The sequence below is a fragment of the Carcharhinus amblyrhynchos genome, chromosome 4 (assembly GCF_965287045.1).
Source record: "Carcharhinus amblyrhynchos chromosome 4, sCarAmb.v2.hapA, whole genome shotgun sequence".
Classification (NCBI taxonomy): domain Eukaryota; kingdom Metazoa; phylum Chordata; class Chondrichthyes; order Carcharhiniformes; family Carcharhinidae; genus Carcharhinus; species Carcharhinus amblyrhynchos.
Window position 1 is genome coordinate 126,787,217 of NC_137327.1, and position 22,621 is coordinate 126,809,837.

Here is a 22,621-nt window from a genome sequence, read left to right on the forward strand (position 1 = left end):
CATTGGCCACAATTTTTCAGCTATTGAGTTTCATGGCAGGGATGCGAACAAGACAACTATAAGATCCCACTACCAGCCAATGGGGGGTTGCCTCTGTCACTGTAAAACACGATGTGGAGATGCTGCTGTTGGACTGGGATATACACAGTAAGAAGTCTCAACATCAGGTTAAAGTCCAGCAGATTTATTTGGTAGCAAACACCACTAGCTTTCAGAGCACTGCTCCTTCGGACGAATGGGAGTCCTGTTCACAAACAGGACATAGACACAAACTCAATCACATTGCCTGTACTTTTAAGACTTGATTAGCTGTAAAGACTTGCATTCCAAACATTAGTCTGTAAATTGAGTTTCTTTATATGCTCTGTTTGTCAACAGAACTCCATTCACCTGACGAAGGAGCAGTGCTCCAAAAGCTAGTGGTGTTTGCTACCAAATAAACTTGTTGGACTTTAACCTGGAGTTGAGACTTCCTACTGCAAAACACACCATGGGGGAGGAAAATCCCACCCATTGCCTTTAACGTTGTCTCTCTTTACTAAAAATGTAAAGAGCCACCACTCAAGTTGTGATAAATTGTGGACCAGAATCATGCTACAATGTAGTAGAATAAAAAAAAATCAGGGATCTTCACAATTTTGTACCTGTATTCTACAGTTTTAACATGCATCTTCAGTGTTCATTTTAGAATTTAATTTAGTGAGCCTTTCACTGCATTTACTTAAATTATGAAAATTATCTTATTGTACCAGATCCTGCAGGTGTAGGACTAGGGTGTAATCCTGCTTGGTATTTTTAGAACATGTGTTCTGTCGTACTGGGTTTACAAAACAACCTCCACTAAATGTTTAGGCAAATTATACAGCTCAGTGCTAACACTTGAGTTAAAACATTGTTTGCTATCTGTATTTTCACAGCATCCTGGTTAAAGTTCAATATTTGTGTACAGTGTGTACGTTATATAGCTGCAGAGTGTACAGATATAATATTAGTATTAGTACTAATTTGTTTAATATGCTGGGCATTTAAGAGCATGCTTCAACCCTTGTTATCAGGTGGAATCTCAGATTGCACGTAGAGTGTGACTCAATTGTTCCATTGCACCAATTTATCTTGACGCAGAGATCATTTTGGATTACTGTGCATTCATTACCTTTGGATGCTAAAGACCGATATCCAAGTTTTGCTTTGGATGCGTCTTTATTCTTTCTCCAAATTGACTGCAATGTTTTGATGTAACAATTTTAGTAATGTACTTTTGAATAATTTACCTGTAGGCAATTAGACCTTTCATTCATTTAATGATATATAATCAATAGATCATCAACCTTAACTGCACTTTGTCATACAATCCCCAGATCCCTTGATTCCCTTACTGTCCAAAAATAACATTGATTTCTGTCTTGACTGTACTAATTGACTGAGCATCCACAGTTCCCTGGGTTAGAAAAAATTCCAACAATTCACAACCCTTTCAGTGTAGAACTTTGTCCATGTAGTCCTTTTAAGACTCTGACCCCTATTTTAGACTCCCCAACTTGGGGAGATGTTGTCCCTGCATCTATTCTACTGAGTCCCTTAAGAATTCTATATGTTTCAACGAGATCGCCACTTGTTCTTCTAAGCTCTCGGGAATATAGGCTCAAGTGTGAAGTTTTCCCTTTTAGCATTTGGTACCCGTGAACTAAGTAAACATGACAGCCCTGTTGTGCAGCTAGCTTTGTTGTGATATTGCTTGTTTTTGTTTTGGACTACTTATGTTGCTGGCTGAATGTAACCACTTGTTCTCAGCAATCAGTGAATGTTAAACCATGACATCTACTTAAATTTCTCTGGCATTCCTTACGCACAAGCATTTTTGATCAGTGAGTGGAAGAGCAAAGGAAGAGGTTGGAAAGGGCACAGATACTATGTATCTGAAAAGAAAAATAGTACCTGAATAGACCTGCTTCCTGAATAACACGAAAGTTGTACCTTCAGCCTCATGTCAAGCTGTTTATCTCAATGGAATCTCTATGCACCAGTTATCCAAATAAATAAGCACTGGGAATGGTTGAAATTTTTTTGAGCCAAAACCTTGAGACCTCGAACAGCTGTTTATATCTCTCTTTGAGATAAATCCACCTGAGCTCAATGATTAACTTGGCACTGTAGTGTTTGCATTGTACTTAATTTCTGTGCCATGTGTAAGACCAAAATGTAGGTCTGTGGTCTGTTGATTGGCCATTGATGTCATTATTCCTCCTGACTGATTAGAGTGAAAGAGGGGCCTTTGGTTTCATTCTTTTTTGTTACGTATGTATAATATCTAACGAAAGTATACTGATTTAACTATAAACTGCATTTTAATCTAACAGCAGTTAAAATGAGAAGGCATATGTCTCCCAAATAGGAACTGTGACTATGGGTGACAGTATTAAACAAACAGTAACAGCAACATCTACTTTCCTTGGTATAATTCACTCAGTAGTTTTTGGATGATAAGTTGCTCTCTTTTGGCAGCTGTCCATGTTCTCTAAGACAGACTGAGGGGGGAAATAGGGCTAATGTCTGTCAGTGTCTGTCCTTGGCTGTTTTAGAACTATGTAAGAAACATTAATTGCTAAAATGAGCTGGTTTTAGTTCCTTATCAAACATGGTATCTTGAAGATTTCTAATTTGTTTTATCTTGTTTTCAAACAGGAGCCAACAGTGAAGAAATAAATAAGCACTGGGAATGGCTAGAACATAATGTGATGGCAATACTTTCTGTGTTTGATAGCAATGAGGATATCACTAGCTTTGTGCAGGGAAAAATACGGGTAAGAATGCAAGCAGTTTCCGTTCCTGTTGGTTTTCTCAAGATTCTACTTGGGTTTCAGTTTTTGTGTTCAGTTTTATTGGCAGTGTAACAGGGCTAATGTGAATATTGGCCAAAGTTTTCCAGCCGCCCCTATTGGTGGGGTCATCCAGGCCCGTCGAAGGTGACCCCTGGTGGCAGAGAGTTCAAACAATGGGCAAACTCATAGACATTGGGACTGGAAGATTCCGCCAATAGTTGGTGGCCACTACCACTGTCGCCAAACATACTGTGGGGTGGGTGGAAAATCCTGGCCAATATAACTGATTGTAGAAAAATCTCATTGTATTGTGCTACTTAAAAAAAAATGTGACTGTCACTGTGCATCGGTTTAATGCATTATTTAACAAGTTTGTGCAACCCTGCTTGGTGAATAAGTTGAACTTTGAATCACAGGATAGTATAGCACAGAGGACAAATGTTCAAACTGCTTAAGGCTGCCTCAGCCTTTGAAAGAACAATCCAGTCACTGCCACTCTGACACTTTTTTCCACAGGGCTGCATTTTTTTCTTCAAGTACTTAACCAGTTTCCTCCTCCTAGGATTTGTGCAACAGCATTCTCAGCTCTTTCTGTTTTTGCACTCGCTTTAAAACTGTACCATTTTACCTCACTGAAAGCAACTGGCCTGGATGGAGTACCCAGGCAAGCACTCAGATCCTGCACAAACAAGTTGTCAGGGATATTTGCATACATCTTTAACCTCTCATTAGTTGTATCTGGGGTCCCTACCCATTTCAAGAAGACGATTATCATCGCTGTGCCAGAGAAAGTTATTGAGGCACGTTGCCTGGCCTGTCGTCCAGTGGCTCTGATGTCCATCATTATGAAGTGTGTTAAAAGGTAAGTTATGGTATGGATCAACTCTGGTCTCCCAGACTGCCTGGACCCATAAGTTTCCCTATCCCTGCAACAGATCCACAGCAGACACCATCTCCCTGGCCCTACATTCAACCCTGGAAAACTGGACCACAAAGACACTTAGATCAGACTTCTATTTATTGACTACAGCTCAGCCTTCAACACCGTTATACCTACAAAGCTCATCTTCAAACTCCGTGGATTCAGACTTGGCTCCTTCCTCTGCGACTGGATCTTCAACTTCCTAACCCACAAACCACAATCAGTAAAGATAGGCAACACCTCTTCCACAATCATCCTCAAAATCGGTGCCTCACAAGGCTGTGTTCTTAGTTCCCTACTATACTCGTTATATACTTATCACTGTGTAGCCAAATTCCCCTCCAACTCCATGTTCAAGTTTGCTGTTGACACCAACGTAGTGAATCGAATCTCAAACAATGACGAGATGAAGTACAGGAAAGGGAGACTGTGATGAATTGGTGCAAGGACATTAATCTCTCCCTTAATGTTAGTAAAATGAAAGAGCTGGTCATTGACTTCAGGAAACGTAGACGAAGACATGCCCATCTACATCAGCGGTGATGAAGTGGTAATGGTCGAGAACTTCACATTGCTAGCCATCCAGATCATCAACAATTTGTCCTAGTCCCTCCATGGCAACGCTATAGTTAAGGAAGTCCATCAGTGCCTCTTAGACTAAGGAAGTTTGGCGTGTTCGCTACGATTCTTTGTTTTGTTTTTGGATGCGCCACAGAAAGCATCCTTTTAGGGTGCACCACAGTTTGGTATGGCTCCTGCTCTGGTCAAGACCACAAGAAATTACAAAGGGTCATGAATGAAATCAAGTCCATCACGCAAACGAGTCTCCCATCTATTGACTCTGTCTACACTTCCCACTGCCTCGGAAAACCAGCCAGCATAATCAAGGACTCCATGCACCCTAGATATACTCTCTTCCAGCATCTTCAGTTAGGAAAATGATTTGAAAGACTGAAGTCTTGTATCAACCAACTCTAGAACAGCTTCTTCCCTTCTGCCATCAGACATTTGAATGGACCTACCATATATTAAACTGATGTTTTGCTTCACCCCATCTGTAATTGCAGCACTATATTCTGCACCCTCTCTTTTTCCTTCTCCTCTATGTACTGTATGAACAGTATGCTTTGTATAGCACGCAAGAAACTGTACTTTTCATCATCCCAATACATGTGACAATCAAATCAAAGTATTGTTTCTGCTAATTATTCCAATCAAAATGTATTACCTCTCTTATTTGTATTGAATTTTTTCTGCAATGTGTCCTCACACTGCCACCCCACCCTCCCTCAAACATTCTACCAACCTGTCTGCCTGAAGTACGTTACTGTCTACCGTGGTATTCACTATGCTTAAGTTTTGCATCACCTTCATATTTTGAGACTGGGGAATCAGCAGGAATGTAGAGTTCGGGCTACAGACAGATCTGCCATTTCTTGTGATATAATCTTATGAAAGATGTTTTAGGAGATATGAAGTAAGTATGTTATTAAAAATCAAATATTGCAGTTAAAGGTTTCTCCATTACTTTTATCAAAGGGTCTAATAGCAGAAGAGTCTCAAAGTGCATCAATAAAGGAGGAAGATGACCCTGAGAAATTTCGTGAGGCCTTGTTGAAATTTGATAAGTGGTTTGAGCTGCCTGAGCAAGAGAAACTGGTGACCTATTACTCATGCAGTTACTGGAGTGGACGTGTGCCATGCCAAGGTTGGCTGTATCTTAGCACTAACTTCCTCAGCTTCTATTCCTTTTTCCTAGGCAAAGAAGGTAAGACCCTATATCCACTGCCTGTAATGTCCTGAGACATTTCTGCAACATTTTGTATTAAAAATCTAATCTTAGTGTATGTGCCAAAGTCCAGTGGTCACCAAGTCTAATGAACATTTTCAGTAAGTATGTAATGTGTCAGGGCCTAATTTGAAGTCAGTTTCCCACCAATTCTGGTGTACTTTCTGCTCTGGTTGCTGCACATTTAAAAGAAAAGGTCTGCCAAAAGATAAACAAAGTTCACCTCCTCTACCGAGTTGCCCGAACTGCAGATATTATTACGACTGGTGCAGCTGCTCTCAATTGTTTGGCATAGATTACTGAGTCTGCCTTTGTTTAAAACTTGCTCACAGTTGTGCATGTCAATGGCAAGGCCAGCATTTATTGCCAATTTTAATTGTTCTTGAGAATTTGGGAGTGTCACTGCTTTGAACCAAAAAAGTCCATGTGGTGAATGTACTCCCACAATGTTATTAGATGGGGAGTTCCAAGATTTTGACCCTGTGATGTAGGGTGACTACAGGATGATATGTGACTTGGAGGGGAATTTTGCAGTGGTGGCATTTCCTCGTCCTTCCAGTTGGTAGAGATTGTGGGTTTACAGTTCTAATGTCCTTAGCGGGCATTTAAAAATATACATTTACATCACTTATTTTTACATTCTAAAACTAATTTTGTAGACAAGGCAAAATTATAAACTAGCCATTTACAACAAAATAGCTGTCGTAGTCAAAGATCAAGTGTAGCATCGACATGCTGTGCTTGGTTGAAGTCATTAGGTTACATTTTCGCTTCATTTGAAGCAGTTTTTAAAAGCAGCATCTCGGCCTTTTGGCTGAGATGCAAATGAGATCAAGCCTTGGAGGAGGAGTTATGCCTACTCCAATCAGCTTGGATCATGTAGATCAAGCCCAAGACAGGAGGTGAGAGCCCTGTCTTGTCAGTGTGAATCGGGAATGTCTCAACTTGTTAAGACTCTGAATTGGACTTGATTTGATTGAATTGGAATAAAAACAAAAAAAATGGGTAATTTGCCATAGATTTTGTCCCTTTGATTCCAAGACATTTTTGTCCAACTTTTAAATTCAGTTTTTAAAACTTGTGTACATACTCTATCTTAAAGATGCTAGAATACTGAGTAATAATCTTGTGACACTGCATTTATTCATTATATAGAAGCCAGAAACCTTACTGTCTACAGAAATGCATTGAAAAGACTGTAATCTATCTTCCATCTGTTAGAATTTGTCATGGATCATAGTTCTAGGCAATGTGTATGTATTAGTAAACTATATAATATACATTTCAGGAGATAGAGAGAAAAAGGCCATTGATTAACAGGATAATACAAACAGCAATGAAAATTCAGTTGTCTTGTCAGAGAGTTTATATTACTTTGCTGGCCTTGGCCTCTCCTGGGATGATAATCTGTGCTTGAGATTACTGATGCTCTTCAGATGGTTCCTGCAGGATTAGTGTTCATTGCATTTTTTTTTGAGAACCCCTCATGTTGCAGCATTATTTTCTGTTGGTGTTCCTGAACACAAGCACATTGAAATAATGCTGATTCCAACAATTCAGGAGACTCAGATTTTTTATAATCAATCCTTTTTCCATAAGTAACAATCACTTCAATGTTCATTACTGTCAGAATTTTATTCAAATATGACTTTATTTATACGTATTAAGTCCTTGTGTGGCCTGGGATTGTAGGACATAAGAATATGCTCATGGGGTTACACGAAGGCCGGGAGCACCAGTTTAACCCAGTCAGACCAATGGCCTTTTTTCTGTGTACGTTCAATGTGATATGTTATTTATGACTCAAACTGCTACTCCTGGAACAATGTTAATATTAAAGAAAAATCTACTTGGGAGAGTGTTATGAAGTGCTTTCTCAATGATAACTTCTCTCCGATTGTTATTGTAGGAAATCTCTTTAAAACCTCTGCCATGTTTAAAAAGTAGCTTTCTAGTATGGAATCAGCAGTGAATGTTATTTTCACTATTGTTCATCTGAGTAGTGCCTGAGCCAGTAAAAACTGGTGTGACTAACTTCAATTGAGAGGCTCCTTAAATGATCAAAATCTTAAATGTTTTGAGTGGGGAGAAAATGGGTGCTCTTTGAATCCAAATTCTTTTAACTTTCCTTTAAATTTTTTTAAATGGCATTTTTTTTCCCCTTTCCACACAGCAAACAGAACCATCTGTTCCCATCTCAAAACTGCTGCTTTTAAATTTCTGTTTCTGTTTCTAACTTCACCATTGCAAATGTCTGCAACATCCTTCAAGGCAGAGAAAGCCAGAAATAAATCAGCATCATTCTAACTGCTAGGGGTAGGGAATATTTGAAATCACCCATTGTCTCTCAAACAAGTCATTTCTCTTTTCAGTGTTGGTCATATCTTTGCATCTGGCTTAGAAAGTTCTGGGCTCAAACCCCATTTCGGACATGAGCAAATAGTCTAGATGACAAAGTGCTATACAACCACATATTCTTTTCTAGATACTAAGTTGATCTAATCAAGGAGCCTGTGCTGCATCTTTTTATTCTGTGACTTATTCCAGTTGTCATTGTTGTTCAGTATAATGTAGTTGCTGTTGTCTTCATCTTTTTCCTGGCTGCTTGTTCAGAAGCAAATGATGCATAACTATAGTGCCCTTTTTCAACCCTGCATATCCAAGCTTATATCATCCTCACACCCACATCACTATTACTTCTGTGCTTAACTTTACCCTACCACTGCTGAAACTCTTGGTGTGACTTCCATAGAAGTCAACCTCTGTTTCGCATCACCCTGCTGAAACTCCAGCTCAACAATAGGTATAGCTTGCCCATCACCCCTTTCTTCACCAGCCCCTATTTGAATATTTGCAGTTCAATGTTTTCCCATAACAGCTTGCAATTATAAAGTAGCCTTAGTGTAAAAGAAACAAGGCACATAGAAAACTGGATACTGAACGATTAGATGACTGAGTGAAAGATTAGATGATTAAAAAAGAGAGAACCAGGAGAGGTGGGCACAATTATAGGAAGGAGCTCTGGGCAATGGAATCAAGGTGACAGAGGTCCACTGTCATTTGTGTCAGACTGTGGCATGGCACAGCACAGAGGACCAAAGTCAGTGGAACAATGGATGTGAAGGAGTGTAGGCAGGTTACGCAGATGGGTTGGGCAAGACTGTAGTTATTTGGGGATAAGATGTGTAATTTTGGTATAAAATCTTTCCCATTTTAATTTTGCTGCAGTTGATGGGAATTAAATTCCCCCGGGAATTTAAGAATAACCCACATTTTTTAAGCTAACTTCCAAAACGTTTTCAAATATCTGTCAGAATTTTGTTTTTCAGTATTGTTAATGAGTAGCTAGTACTTCACTCCTGTAACTGAATATGTTAATGTTCTACTAATGTCAATATTATTTACTTTGTGACAATTGTCACATTGATTTTGGAACTTAGTGCAGGGACTTTCCCAAGAAAGTGCTGATGCTTGCAGGGGATCCTTCGCATATACTTTGAAAAAATGGTGTCTCAATCATAAAATCCCTGCAGTGCGCCCATTGCGTCTGCACCGACTCTCTGACAGTGTATCTTACCCAGGCCCCCTCCCCCACCTACCTCGTAACCCCACACATTTCCCATGGCTAATCCATCTAACCTACACACTTTGGGGCACTAAGGGGCAATTTAGCATGGCCAGTCCAGCTAACCTGCACATCTGTGGCTGGTGGGAAGAAACTGGAGCACCTGGAAGAACTCATGCAGACATGGGGAGAACGTGCAAATTCCACGCACTGTCCCAAGGCCAGCATTGAACCTGGGTTCCTGGTGCAGTGAGGCAGCAGTGCTAACAACTGCCACTGTGCCACCCTCAGCACTCAGTCTTTCCTCTATTTCAATCTACTCTTCCAGCCTTGTATACAATCTGACTCTTGTAAATGCAATGTTTTTCCAGTTGTGTTGTCAGCTAATAAACTCAGTAGTGCTTTAAAAGCTGCCTACGCTATTAAATGCTCAACACATTCACATTCTACGACTGGAATTCTCCGACCTCACCCAGGGTTGGATTTGAACCTAGGTCCCTGGTGCTGAGAGATAGCAGTGTTAACCAGTGTGTCAACATGCAGCTCATTGCATCGTTCCCTATTGGTAAGGTGGATGCGGAGAATTTCTGCTCAGTGTTTGCCAGTGAGAGTAGTCATTCGAATACCAACTTCATTCCACCTTTTAAAGCTCTCTGTAATCTATATGTGGAGCATAATGCTCATAGAGCAATAAATCTCTCCTCTAAATGTTAAATATATCCTTCAGTCTTGTTGCTTATTTATGCCTGGTGTTGTTAGGATGTAATTACTTAATATATCCAATATAATTTTTTTTGCTAATTTGCTGAGAGGAAGCAATAGTCCTATATCATTGTATTAATATTGCAACTTTTGTTTAACTTCTAGTTAAGATTATAATTTCCTGGGATGAAATATCAAAACTTGCAAAGACTATGAATGTCATCCTGTCAGAGAGTATACACATTTGCAGTCGTGGAGAAGACTATTATTTTTCAATGTTCATGCATTTGAATGAAACCTTTCTGTTGATGGAACAGCTTGCAGATTATGCTGTAAAGAGATTATTTGACAAGGATGCATTTGAGACTGATTTATCACTCAGTGACCCATTGCAAATAACAAAGAGGTAAGGGCTAAATGCTGAATTCTGATGTGGTGTAAGTGAGAAATGTTTGGCTACAAATTGTTAAATTTGCCTTGAGGTTTGACATTCATGATGATAAACCTCAAATATTATGACAATTGTAGATTCTAAAATGTTTGCGCCTCTTTGCCATCTGGAAATGCTTTATTTGCAAATAGAGATTAAGAATGATGTAAATTTAACAATGAGGATCGTGACGGTTGTCCTTCGAGTGAATGCCCTTGGCATTCACTTGATGGGTCTCCAAGCAAGGCAGTTGACAAAGGGTACTTAGTAACAGAGGAGTCAAGCCTTTATTGCACCACTTAGTATTTTACAAATGCTGCAATGAAAATTGAAAATGGATGTTATTTTGTTTGGCATTGCTTTGTCTTGCCTTTTCGTTTTGTTTTCTGCAACTTCTGAAATGTCCAACTGGGACACTCGTTTGGGATTTTCCTGAATTGACTGGCAAACCATTTTGGAGCTTTATCTGTGCCATTGTTCATCTCCCTTCTTGGAGGCTCATGTAACTGATCTGAACAAACATCATTCCTGTCCTCCTTCCATGCTTTGTGGACAAACTGCCTGTTTTCCATTTGGCTTCTGTTATTCCAGTCAGTAGGTCAAAGATTGATGAAGCACAGGTATGAACCCCACAGCAATATTCCTGATTCAAAGCTTTGCACCAACATTTTCAAAGTCCTGCCCATGTGAGCAATGCAGTTATAAAAATCACAAATATTTGGTGATCATAATTTGGTGTAAAGGATTTTTTCCTTCACTTGATTTTTTTTTTCAGGTTTTATGCCAGTTCTTCAATCTATCTTATTTCCCCCGTTATCTCACATTTACTGCTGGCCTAGTTAAACCTTGTTTCTCCTACTGCACCTGAGCACTTGAAAGTCTTGTGGCATTCTGTGTGAATTATTTGTTTGATGCTTTGTGTCAAAAATATCACTTAGGGGTTCATACTTGTGATTCTGCTCAGTGCTAACTGGGATAACAGGAAGATACCAAATGGAAAACAGGAAGCTTAATTGCAAAGGATTGAGAAATAGGTTTTGCTCATGCCAGTCTTGTGTGACTCCTTGCAGATAGAGATGTACAGTGGCATTGACAGAGGCCCAAAATGGTCGATGCCAGGCATTAACCATCTCCCGACAAGAGTTTAACTATACCTCCCCATGCTGTCCAGCATCAGTGAGGCACAAATTAGGATTATGATGGGATATCTCTCTGCTTGCCTGGATGAGTGCAGCTCCAACAACACCCAAGACGTTTGCCAGTACCCAGGACAAATCATCCTGATTGTCATCCTATCTGTCACCTTAAATATTCACTCCCTCCATCTCTGCACAGCATCACCAGTGTCTATAAGATGCATTGCTGCAACTCGCCAATTCGACAGCACCTTCCAACCTGCAGCCTGTACCAGTTCGAAGGTTGAGAAAAGTAGGTGTGTGGTTTCTGCAAGTTCCCCTCCAAGCCATGCAGTATCTTGACGCTTGTGCTACATAGTCAATCCTTCACTGATGCTGGGCTAAAATCCTTGGGTTATGCCAGCATGGAAGCTTACTCAGGCTTTGGGTTAGGGGATGCCTAATCCCTTTTGAAATGAGATTCCAAAATTCTCTCAGATAAGACAGTCACTTCACTGGTACGCAGCTTGACGCAGGCTGATCTTTGTGCATTTGTGGGGAATGCACTGTTAACTTGGCATATGAATGCAGAGGTGATAATACCATCAAATAAAAATAATGAATCAAACCTCAGCACCAAAATTAAATTGAAATGCTTGACTACGTTTGTTTATCCCCAGGATCTTTATCTGGCGAATCAGTAGAAAAAAGAACCTAAATCTGTTTAGAATGTGAATTGTAAGAATTCCTAATCTGACATAAATTTGAGGGAATTTTAATGGACTGTTGCATGACAGCTATATCCTTATCCCATCCCCATTCCAGGATAGTGGGAATTTTTATTTGTAAATCAACAAAATAGTTCCATTTACTTAGTATTCATGCATATTTTCTAGTGGAAGATATTGAAATGTATCATGCTATTTTGTGTCTGAAGTATTTCCTGCAGCATGTAGAGGTTACCGTATACTGTTGATTGATGAATTATTTAATGAGATATTTCAGTGCACAGACTAAGGTTGTCTGTTGAAGGCATTTTGGGTGTTGAATGTGAATTAATTTTCTCCTAATGACTCAAAGCCACTTTTCTTAGTGTTACTTAGGTTGTATTCTTTTCGTTTTTCTTCAGAGGTCTGGAGAATCGAGCGAGGAATGAATATTTCACAGCACTCTTCAGGCTGCCCAGGGAAGAGAGTCTGGATGACATACTTGACTGCTTTCTTTGGATTCCTTTCTGTCATGCCCACGCATTTGGGAAAATGTTCATTTCAGATAATTACATCTGCTTCAGTAGCCAAGATGGGAGTCATTGCAATGTTATTATCCCGTTGAGGGAGGTAATGTTTAATAGACAGAAGTATTTAACATTTAATGTCAGAAGTATTCAGGGGAAAAGAGAACTTCTCGAATTTTTCTTTGATGTTTCATAAAAGTTAAGATTAAAATCCAGTTATAAATCAACCTTAAAGGATACTTTCTCTGTGTATTACAGTGAAAAGATGACACATGCATATAGCCCTATTTATACTATATTCAAATCAAAGAAGCTAATTATTATTAACCTGTTTGTAAGTTTGGGTTGCAAAATTTTTCTGCAGCCTTCTTTAAATGGAGGTACCAGGGAATTGGGCACTTGGAGGAAAAGAGTTCAATGGGTGAATACACCACAACGTTCTCACTGCTCACTTTTTTTCTCGAGACAATGGGTTAATGGATGGAGAAAGGGTTGAAAATTATAAAACGACCAGGTTCTTGTCCCATTTCTATGCTGCTTAAACATTACTGTAGAGGGACGCTGCCCTCAAATCCACTGACCTGACGGAGCTTTTCAAATTCCAATTTACACCAATATTGCTACTGGCAGAGAGTTCCATTATCAATTCTCTGCTCAAAATACCTTTGTTTTAACAGTGCTCCAGGTTTAGTGTAAATAGGGCTATAAATCCTTGCATAAGAGTATCCTGCTTTCACAAAAGCACTGCTGCAAATTTAAATAAGTTAGCTAATGAAATAGCCGATTAGCTAGTGTTTTGGTTGTAACGTATTCACTTTGTAGTAAGTACATTTATATATAAATATTGTAAAACAGTTGGCTCCATTTTTTTAAAATTATGAATCTTCAGAATATATCTCTGATGCAGTTAGACTAGTTTTGAGTTTTGACTCATTTCTCCCTGCCCTCTTCATTTGGTATAGTCTCTGATAATGTGGATATCAAATTGATATGAGTTCTCTTGACAGGTCATAGGCATGGACACGCCAGACAGTTCAGGAAAACATATCTCCTTCAGTACTAGATGTAAAATAACCTTCCGCTTCACTGAAATAAAGGACAGTGATGGTCTTGTAAAGAAACTGGAAGGGAAACTGAACTGTGGTGCACAACACACTTCAGGAATTGAACAGGTGAAGATTTTTTGAGAAATTGTAATACGTAATTGAGTGGTGCAGATTGTCTTGAGTTCCAGAATGTTTGAAATATTGGGACTGCAATTGGTGTCTGTCATCTGGTACAGCAAGCTTCTGATCTCGTTACCTCAGCGACAGTGTACGCAGTGTTCCTGGCCTCCTCCTATGGGTCTCTGAGCACTTGCTTTCAAATTGGTCACAACCTGTTCATAGGTTACTACACTATTTGAAATATTCAAGTCCCAGTAAATGCTAGGACCAAATTACATTCAAGTCTTGGAGTGGTGTCACTGTGCCACAGTGGTTAGCATCGCCTCCTCTCTCAGTGCCGGGGACCTGGGTTCAATTCTGGCATCGGGTCACTGCCTGTGTGGAATTTGCATATTCTCCCCATGTCTGCGTGAGTTTCCTCCAGAGCTCTGGTTTCCCCCCTCACTCCAAAGATGTGCGGGTTATGTTGGTTGGCTATGATAAATTGGCCCTAGTGTCGGTATTAACAGAATAAATATGTGGGATTGTGGTCGGTGCAGACTCGATGGGCCACGTGGTCTCCTTCTGCACTGTAGGGATTCTATGATTCTTGTATTCAGCACACACAATAACCTGTGGTGCATGGTAAATCTCATCCTATGTTTCTAGTTTCATTGGGTTCAAATTCTGCAGAATTTGATCAAATTTTGCTTATCGTGCAAGATAAAGTTTAATAGTCTATCGTATTTCATAGGACTGTTCAGTCCTTTGGTTCCATTGAAAGTCAAGTGAACAACTACCAAGTGACTGATAAATAATGGAATTGTAAGTCAATGCTTCAATGGATTGCATTGAGGGTAATTGTTACAACATTTTTGTTATCTGTAAACATGCTCTATATTATAGCTGTGTCCATCCTAACTGTAGGAGTGTAGAAGCAGGAGTAGGAATGGTGAGCTTGCTCCACCATTCAATAAGAGGTTACACAACACCACTCAACTGATGAAGGAGCAGCGCTCTGAAAGCTCGTGATTCCAAATAAACCTGTTGGACTTTAACCTGGTGTTGTGAGACTTCTTACTGTGCCCACCCCAGTCCAACACTGGCATCTCCACACCATTCAATAAGATCATGGCAATCTAGTTGTGGACTCAGCTGTACCTCCCAGCCTGCTACCCATAATCTTTGACTCCCTTGCCAAGCAAAAATCCATTAATTATGCTAATTCTGCCTTGAATAAATTCTAAAGGTCTGGCTTCCACTACTTACTGAGGAAGAGAATTCCACACTTAACAACACTCCTGATTTCTGCCCTAACAAGAGGAAACATTCTTTGGTATCCACCCTTTCAAGTCCCTTCAGTGTATTTATGTATCTGGAAAGAGTATTTGTTGTCTGTCTTTAACAAAAAGTCATAGAATAGAATCCCTATAGTGCAGAAGCAGGTCATTCGGCCCGTTGAGCCTGCACCAACAATTTACTCTGCTAGTTTCCCTGGCGCTAAGGGGCGATTTTAGCGTGGTCAGTCAACCTAACCTGCACATCTTTGGAATGTAGGAGGAAACTGGAACACCTAGAGGAAACTCACTCAGACATGGGGAGAATGAGCAGACTCCACACAGTTACCTGAGGCCAGAATTGAACCTGGGTCCCTGGAGCTGTGAAGCAGCAGTGCTAACCACTGTGCTGCCCCAGATTATAGTGTTCCAGAACAAACCCAGCACTTGAAGGCTCTATTGCAGTTTAACTAACGGAGCATTTTTGCAGATGCAAGCTGTATTCTACCACTTACAACATACCTTGGCATATTCTATTTTCAAAGTACAACATCCAGATCCCCGTTAAAAGATGCTTTAGCCTTCTGTGCACTTTGAAAAGAGTCAAATTCCACCATTGCATGAAGTTGTTTGAGATGTCCGGTTGCTGGTAATTCTGTGGTAGTGACTGTTTTTACACTGCTGTTGAAGAATCAGGAAAGTATATTTGCATAATATGTTGGATGTCACTGACTTGAAAATTACCATTCTTTTCATTTGTCACTTAAAAATCCATTAATTTTGCTAGTTAGCTTTCCTATTTTAGTCAGTGCTGTTTGTCCCCTTTGTGAAGCCTGGGGTGTAATTGAATAGGGAATGATTTTAAACATAAAGCATGATGAGAATAAAGCAGAAAAAGCTCAAAGCATTCAGCAGCATTTGAGGGGAGAAAATTATTCATTGTTTCGGGCCAGTGAGTATCGAAGGTGATGAATCTGAAGGAGATGTTTCTTCACAGATGCTGTTGAGACTCCTGAAAGTTTCCAACATTTTCTATTTCTCAAATATTTTCAGATTCCACAGTGTTGTGATCTTGGATGAGATGAACCAGTGAACACACTGGCTGGAATTTTCCGGCTGTTCATGTTGGCAGGATTCTCTGGTGGCGTGGGATGACTTCAGTGGGAATTCCTGTTGACAGTGGTGAGATCAGAAGATCATGCTGTCAGCAAACGGTGCACTGCCTCCTGCCTCTGAAAAAAACTGAGGGGAGGCCAGAGAATCTCACCTTGTTATTCCTGTGAGCAATATTCAGGCTGCTTCTTGTGGGCAACCCATCATAACTCATGCAACATTTTTCCTATTTCTTGGCAGGAATCGTGTCCAAAGAGTTCTCAGGAAGATAGCACCTTCTTTGAGCATGGTGGCCCTTCACCTTCGTTTACTGATGATCAGTCCAGTGCGTTGCTTAAAGAAAGCAGTAAAACAGTTAGTACTGAAGCATTGATGAGAGTCTTTCACCCGCAAGACGCAGAAAACCTAGATTCAAAAATGGTAAATAACTCATTCCCTATACATCAAAATTTGCTGAGTATTTTGAATATTTTGTTGTATCATTTAATATGGGAAGATGATTTTTAAACTTGGCATATTCTTTTCAGACCTTACTCCACATGCCTTTTCATTTGAGAAGTTTTACAATTGAATGTATTCAGGAAGCGGCTGGATCTAGCACTTGGAGTGAATGGGCTCAAAGGTTAGGGGCAAAACAGTTGGACGATCAGCCATGATTGTAATGAATGGCGGAGCAGGCTTGAAGGGCCAAATGGCTGCCTCCTGCTCCTATCTTGTTTCTTTGTAACCCTGGTGAATGCAGATGACACAGTAAAAAGTCTGACAACACCAGGTTTTAGTCCAACCGATTTATTTGATAATAGACTCACAAGCTTTCGGGGTTAGTCCCTTCGTCAGGTGAATGGAGAGAGTTACATAAGAACATAAGAAATAGGAGCAGGAGTAGGCCATCTAGCCCTTCGAGCCTGCCCCGCCATTCAATAAGATCATGGCTGATCTGTCGTGGCTCAGTTCCACTTTCCCGCCCTCTCCCCATAACCCTTAATCCCCTCTCTTATCAAGAACCCATCAACCCGCTTCTTAAAAATATTTAGCGAGGCAGCCTCCACCACTTCAACGGGCAGAGAATTCCAGAGATTCACCACCCTTTGAGTGAATTCACCACCCTTTGAGTGAAGAAGTTCCTCCTCAACTCCGTTCTGAACTGCCTCCCCTTTATCTTGAGGCTGTGCCCCCTAGTCCTACTGTCTTTTTTGAGCAGGAAGAGTCTCTCCACCTCTATCCTATCCATCCCATTCATCATCTTATACATCTCAATGAGATCTCCCCTCATTCTTCTAAACTCTAACGAGTACAAGCCTAGTTTATTCAGCCTCTCCTCATAGCTCAACCCCCTCAACTCCGGTATCAGCCTAGTAAACCTCCTCTGCACTCCCTCCAAGGCCAAAATATCCTTGCGCAGGTGCGGCGCCCAAAACTGCACACAGTACTCCAGCTGCGGCCTCACAATGCCCTATACAGCTGCAGCAAGACCTCCCTACTTTTATATTCAATCCCCCTCGCTATGAAGGCCAGCATCCCATTCGCCTTCCTGACCACCTGCTGCACCTGCAAGCTGGGTTTTTGCGACTCATGCACAAGGACCCCGAGGTCCCTCTGCACCGTCGCCTGCTGCAGTTTTTCGCCCCGTAAGTAATAGTCCTTCCTACCATTCTTCCTACCAAAGTGGACCACCTCACACTTGCCAACATTAAATTCCATTTGCCATTTCCTGGCCCATTCGCCCAGCCTATCTAGATCCTTCTGCAGACTCTCCACACCCTCCGCACAATTTGCCTTTCCCCCAATCTTGGTGTCATCAGCAAATTTTGACACCCTACACTTGGTTCCCTCCTCCCAGATCATCCAGATAAATGGTAAATAGCTCTGGCCAGAACTCTCCATTCACCTGACGAAGTGGCTAACGCCAAAAGCTTGTGAGTCTATTATCAAATAAATCGGTTGGACTAAAACCTGGTGTTGTCAGACTTTTTACTGTGTTTACGCCAGTCCAACGCTGGCATACCTACATCATGAATGCAGATGAATCAGAGCAAGCGATTCCAGTGCAAGTAAATAAAATGCCATCAATGTCTCAACGTTAACCTGCACTAATTGAGGCCAGTTGAAGTTAAGGTCTAAAGGCCCAAATGCAGAACCATCTCAACATTACTGAATACAGGCTTCGTTAACCCTCTGTGTTTAGACTGAGGAATGTTATGGCTTCTGGCTCATGTAAGTTAGAAATAATCACACTTTTGACTCAAAGTTCTAGAACCTCAAGTGCATTTCTTGCATAATGTAGCTGATGAACTGATACTTATTACTCAGTGCGTGCATGCAATGTGATGGTGAACGTGGGATCTTTGATGTATTCCCATTACAGTTAGTTCCTAGTTTTTTAACATATCAATATAATATTGTACCAAAAGTAAGGAGATTCACCAAGCAGCAAAAATTTATTTAGTGTTTTTTTTAAATTTATTCTTCGGGTTGTGGGCTTTGCTAGCTAGGTCATCATTTAATACCCATCCCTAATACCCCTTGAGAAGCTAGGTGATGTTGAGGTGTTTTCTTGAACCACCTGCAGCCATTATGTTGTAGGTACACCCAAAGTGCAGTTAGGAAGAGAAGCCCAGGATTTTGGTCCAAGAACAGATTTATTTTTAAGTCAGGATGATGAGTGACTTGGATGGGAAAATCCAAGTGTTGGTGTTCCCATGTGTCTGCTGTCCTTCTTCTAGGTGAGAGAGGTTATGGGTTTAGAAAGTGCTGTTGAAGTGGCCTTGGTGGGTTTCTGCAGTGCATCTTGTAGATGGTACACAGTGCTGCCACTGATCGTCGGAAGTGAAGGGAGTCAGTGTTTGTGTAAAAGGTGCCAATCGAGCAGGGTGCTTTGTCATGGATGATGTTGAGCTTCTTGAATGTTGTTGGAGCTGCTCTCATCCAAACATGTGGAGAGTATTCCATCACACTCCTGACTTGTGCTTTGTAGATGGTGGACAGGCTTTGGGAGGTCAGGAGATGAGTGACCCATTGCAGGATTCCTCACCTCTGACCTGCTTTTGCTACCATAAATGTTTATCTGGCTAGTCCAGTTCAGTTTCTGGTCAACGATAACCACCAGAATGTTAAAAGATTCTGTGGTAATGCAGTTGAATGTTGGGGGGTTAGATTGTGCTCGTTGAGAGATAGTCATTGTCCAGCACTTGTGTGACATGAGTGTTACTTGCCATTTGTCAGCCCAAGCCTGAATTTGTCCAGGTTTTGCTGCATTTGGATGTGGATTGCTTCAGTATCTGGAATTGTGTGTGATGCTGAACATTCTGCAGTCATCAGCAGACATCTCCATTTCTGACCTTTTGATGGTAGGGAGGTCTTCCTGCCAAACCAAAAACTGACCATTTGTACAGAGCTTTGCTTACTCCAAACTGCACCAAGAATTTGGTGATTGTGTCTTGCTATAGCCCAGCAGGCTGAAACATGACGTTCTCTAATTAGTTTTGATTTGGCTTTCACCCTGATAGCCTCAGCCAGAGTGTAATTTCCTGAAAATGACGTCATGGCCAAGAAATCCAATTACACACTCCCTTTCAGGATTCTTTTTAGTGGGGTATCTTAATATGTTTTTTTTTTGCAAGTACGTTGTTCGTCACACTTGCTATTGGCCTCATATTGGAGGTACAAGCTGGGGCCACTTCTTAGATTGCTTTCCCTGCATCTCTGCAATGAAAGCCCTCCTACACAACAGATGTTCCTCTGTCAGAGGGCAGTGACTGGTGAACACTGCAAGAGCAGGCAGGTTGCTGACCCGGAAGCAGGCATATCTCCTGTTTTCTGTCTCTGGGAAAATTCAGCCCATGGTTTACTCTTAATGACACACAATACACTAGTTCTTACTTGCGAACAGTCAATGACTCTACAGTTTGCGACAGTACAAATTGAACAATATTTTTGAAGAATAAAATCTTAAAGTTTTGTCTCAAAACATGTTTGGTAATTGAATTATCTTTTGCATTGGATTATTGATCTCAATAGTTTGCTGCTGGGTCCTAAGTATTTTACTTATCTGATTTTATTGTATTTTATTTAAATAGTCTTGACAGAAATCCAATAATGTTAATAAATTGTAATAACCAAGAAATTGACAGCCCACTGGCCTTGTATAAATAGTGATATTGCAACAGCAGCCCCACTATGTGGATGTGATACAAATTTTGTGTGAATTATTTGGCATTAACATGCACTATGTATTTGGTATCAGGTGTTGACTACAGCCAGAGGCAGGTCTGTTGTTTGATATTGAATTTAGTGTGTAGGGCCAACCTTGCTGAGGGTGCTGTTATAAATCGGCTTAACACAATTCACTTGGTTTTTGTGATGGCAAAATCATTCAGAATAAGCAATTGAGCAAGGAGTACTTTTTCTTTCAACTTATTCTTCTTGTAATTTTATGTCTTTAGCTCATTCTGTCTACTTGCTATCCTGAATTAAAGCCCTGTGACTTTAAGACCAGCTGAATGGCATTTAAGCTGCATTGATTCCACAAGAACACTGACTAATTATAACTTATTCAGATTTTCATTGCGTGAGATTTAGAGAAGTAAATTAACTATGATTTAAATTTTTGCTGAAATTTCTTCAAAATAGGCAATGAAAAATATTGCAAGATTGTTTTATCTTCAGGTGTATTATTTTTGTTAATATTTAGATTATGATGATGCATAATTTTCAAACTGTTGGAAAATGTCTTGTGGTTAAAACAAAAGTTTTAATCGTTTTCGTCCAATTATCCTTTCGCCACAAACTAACAGTGCATAAGAGCATCATTTTATCCTGTGTACTTGTGTCCAAAAAGATGTGGATAAATATCATCTAGGCTGAAGTATAATGTACATCATACCATATGCCACACCACAACATGCAAGCTCTATGCAAAAACATACTTTCCATTTCATTACCAATACAAGTGGAGAGGACACTTGGAACACATATTTCCACTATGATCTGTTAACTCAAATGTTATTACAATTATGTAACTTCTCCCTGCCTGATTGATGCTTTGTAACTGCAAAGCTGAAAAAAGTAATATTTTTATTGAGATTCCATATCACTGGGGAAGCTTCAGGCCAATCTACATCCAACAACCTGCTCTGAAAACTCTGTTCACGCTTTGACAACTGAGACAATCCACAGCAATGACTTTCATAACTAAACAACCCACAAAGTCAACTTTCTCTATCTTGCAATGTTAACTGTTGGTTAGAAGAAAATTCTAGGATTTGCACCTTTGCCAAAATCTGGCCCTTCCTCGGGTCATCTGAAATCTGTCATTTTTTTCAGTTATTTTGTTTACAGACAAATGGGGTGGCACAGTGGTTAGCACTGCTGCCTCACAGCGCAGTGGGTTTGATTCCCAGTTTGGGTCACTGTCTGCGAGGAGTCTGCATTCTCCCTGTGTCTGCATGAGTTTCCTCCGGGTGCACTGATTTCCTCCCACAGTCTGAAAGATGCGCTAATTAGGTGCATTGGCCATGTTAAATTCTCCTTCAATGTATCCAAACAGGTGCTGGAGTGTGGCAACTGGGGGTTTTCACAGTAACTTCATTACAGCATTAATGTAAGCCTACTTGTGACCAGATACTGGGCAAGATGACAGCTCAGTGACTATCACTGATTGCTGTGCAGACACATGGATTTGGGCCAGTGTCTGTGGGAGTTTGCACGTTCTCCCTGTGCTTGCGTGGGTTTTCTCTGGGTGCTCCGGTTTCCTCCCACACCCCAAAAATGTGCTGTTAGGCTGATTGGCAGTAATAAATTGTCCCGAAATTAGTTTCCCTCAATGTGGATGGCCATAAAACATTAGACAAGGTTCATGGGTGGAGGGGGGGGCTGGTGGTATTGGGATGGCGGCGCAGGCTCATTGGGCCGAAGGGCCTGTTTCCCGGGCTGTTTCTGTTCTTTGTTCTTTGAATAAATGTTAAACTTTAAAACTAAAACTAATAAAAAGGGGCAAAAAACATTACTTCCACCTTCAGTGGTGGAGATAAAAGAAGTACCGGGTCATATTTGCGAAATGAGCTCATTTTAATTTTTTTTGTGCCTTATAGTTGAAAGAAAAGATGAAGGTGCAATCATGGAACATTCATTTTGTTGAATATGGTCATGGAGTGTGTATGTTTCGCACTAAAAAGACTCGAGATCTGGTAATGAGAGGAATTCCAGAGGCCCTAAGGGGAGAACTTTGGTTACTGTTCTCGGGTGTGTATTGTTAATAATGCGATTATGAAGAATACCTTTTGAAATATTTTTTGTTTAACTCAAAAGTTTCCAGAAATGACAGGAAATGTGCCATTTTTTAAAAGTGCAGAGAACTCTTTGCACAAATTATTTTACAGAATTGATTTTTTTTAAAGCACACCTATCCACTTTTTAACTCTTAGGACAGCAGCAGTTGGGTTTGGGGTATTTTTTTTGAGGGAGCAAGAAGTGGTGGGGGCTGGTTGCATAGTTAAGGAGAAAACCATGCAG

The 22,621-nt window shown here is 40.5% G+C and overlaps 1 protein-coding gene across 1 annotated transcript in view; it reads left to right on the forward strand.

Annotated features, from left to right (window-relative positions):
- tbc1d8b (TBC1 domain family member 8B) overlaps positions 1-22,621 on the forward strand; it is a 68,857-nt gene that overhangs the window by 12,933 nt on the left and 33,303 nt on the right. Inside the window, exons 3-9 of the mRNA XM_080187829.1 lie at positions 2,683-2,801; positions 5,281-5,509; positions 9,963-10,203; positions 12,472-12,679; positions 13,584-13,748; positions 16,352-16,531; positions 22,201-22,351. Of these exons, the coding sequence (XP_080043955.1) occupies positions 2,683-2,801; positions 5,281-5,509; positions 9,963-10,203; positions 12,472-12,679; positions 13,584-13,748; positions 16,352-16,531; positions 22,201-22,351 (1,293 nt within the window). The remainder of the gene's footprint in view (positions 1-2,682; positions 2,802-5,280; positions 5,510-9,962; positions 10,204-12,471; positions 12,680-13,583; positions 13,749-16,351; positions 16,532-22,200; positions 22,352-22,621) is intronic.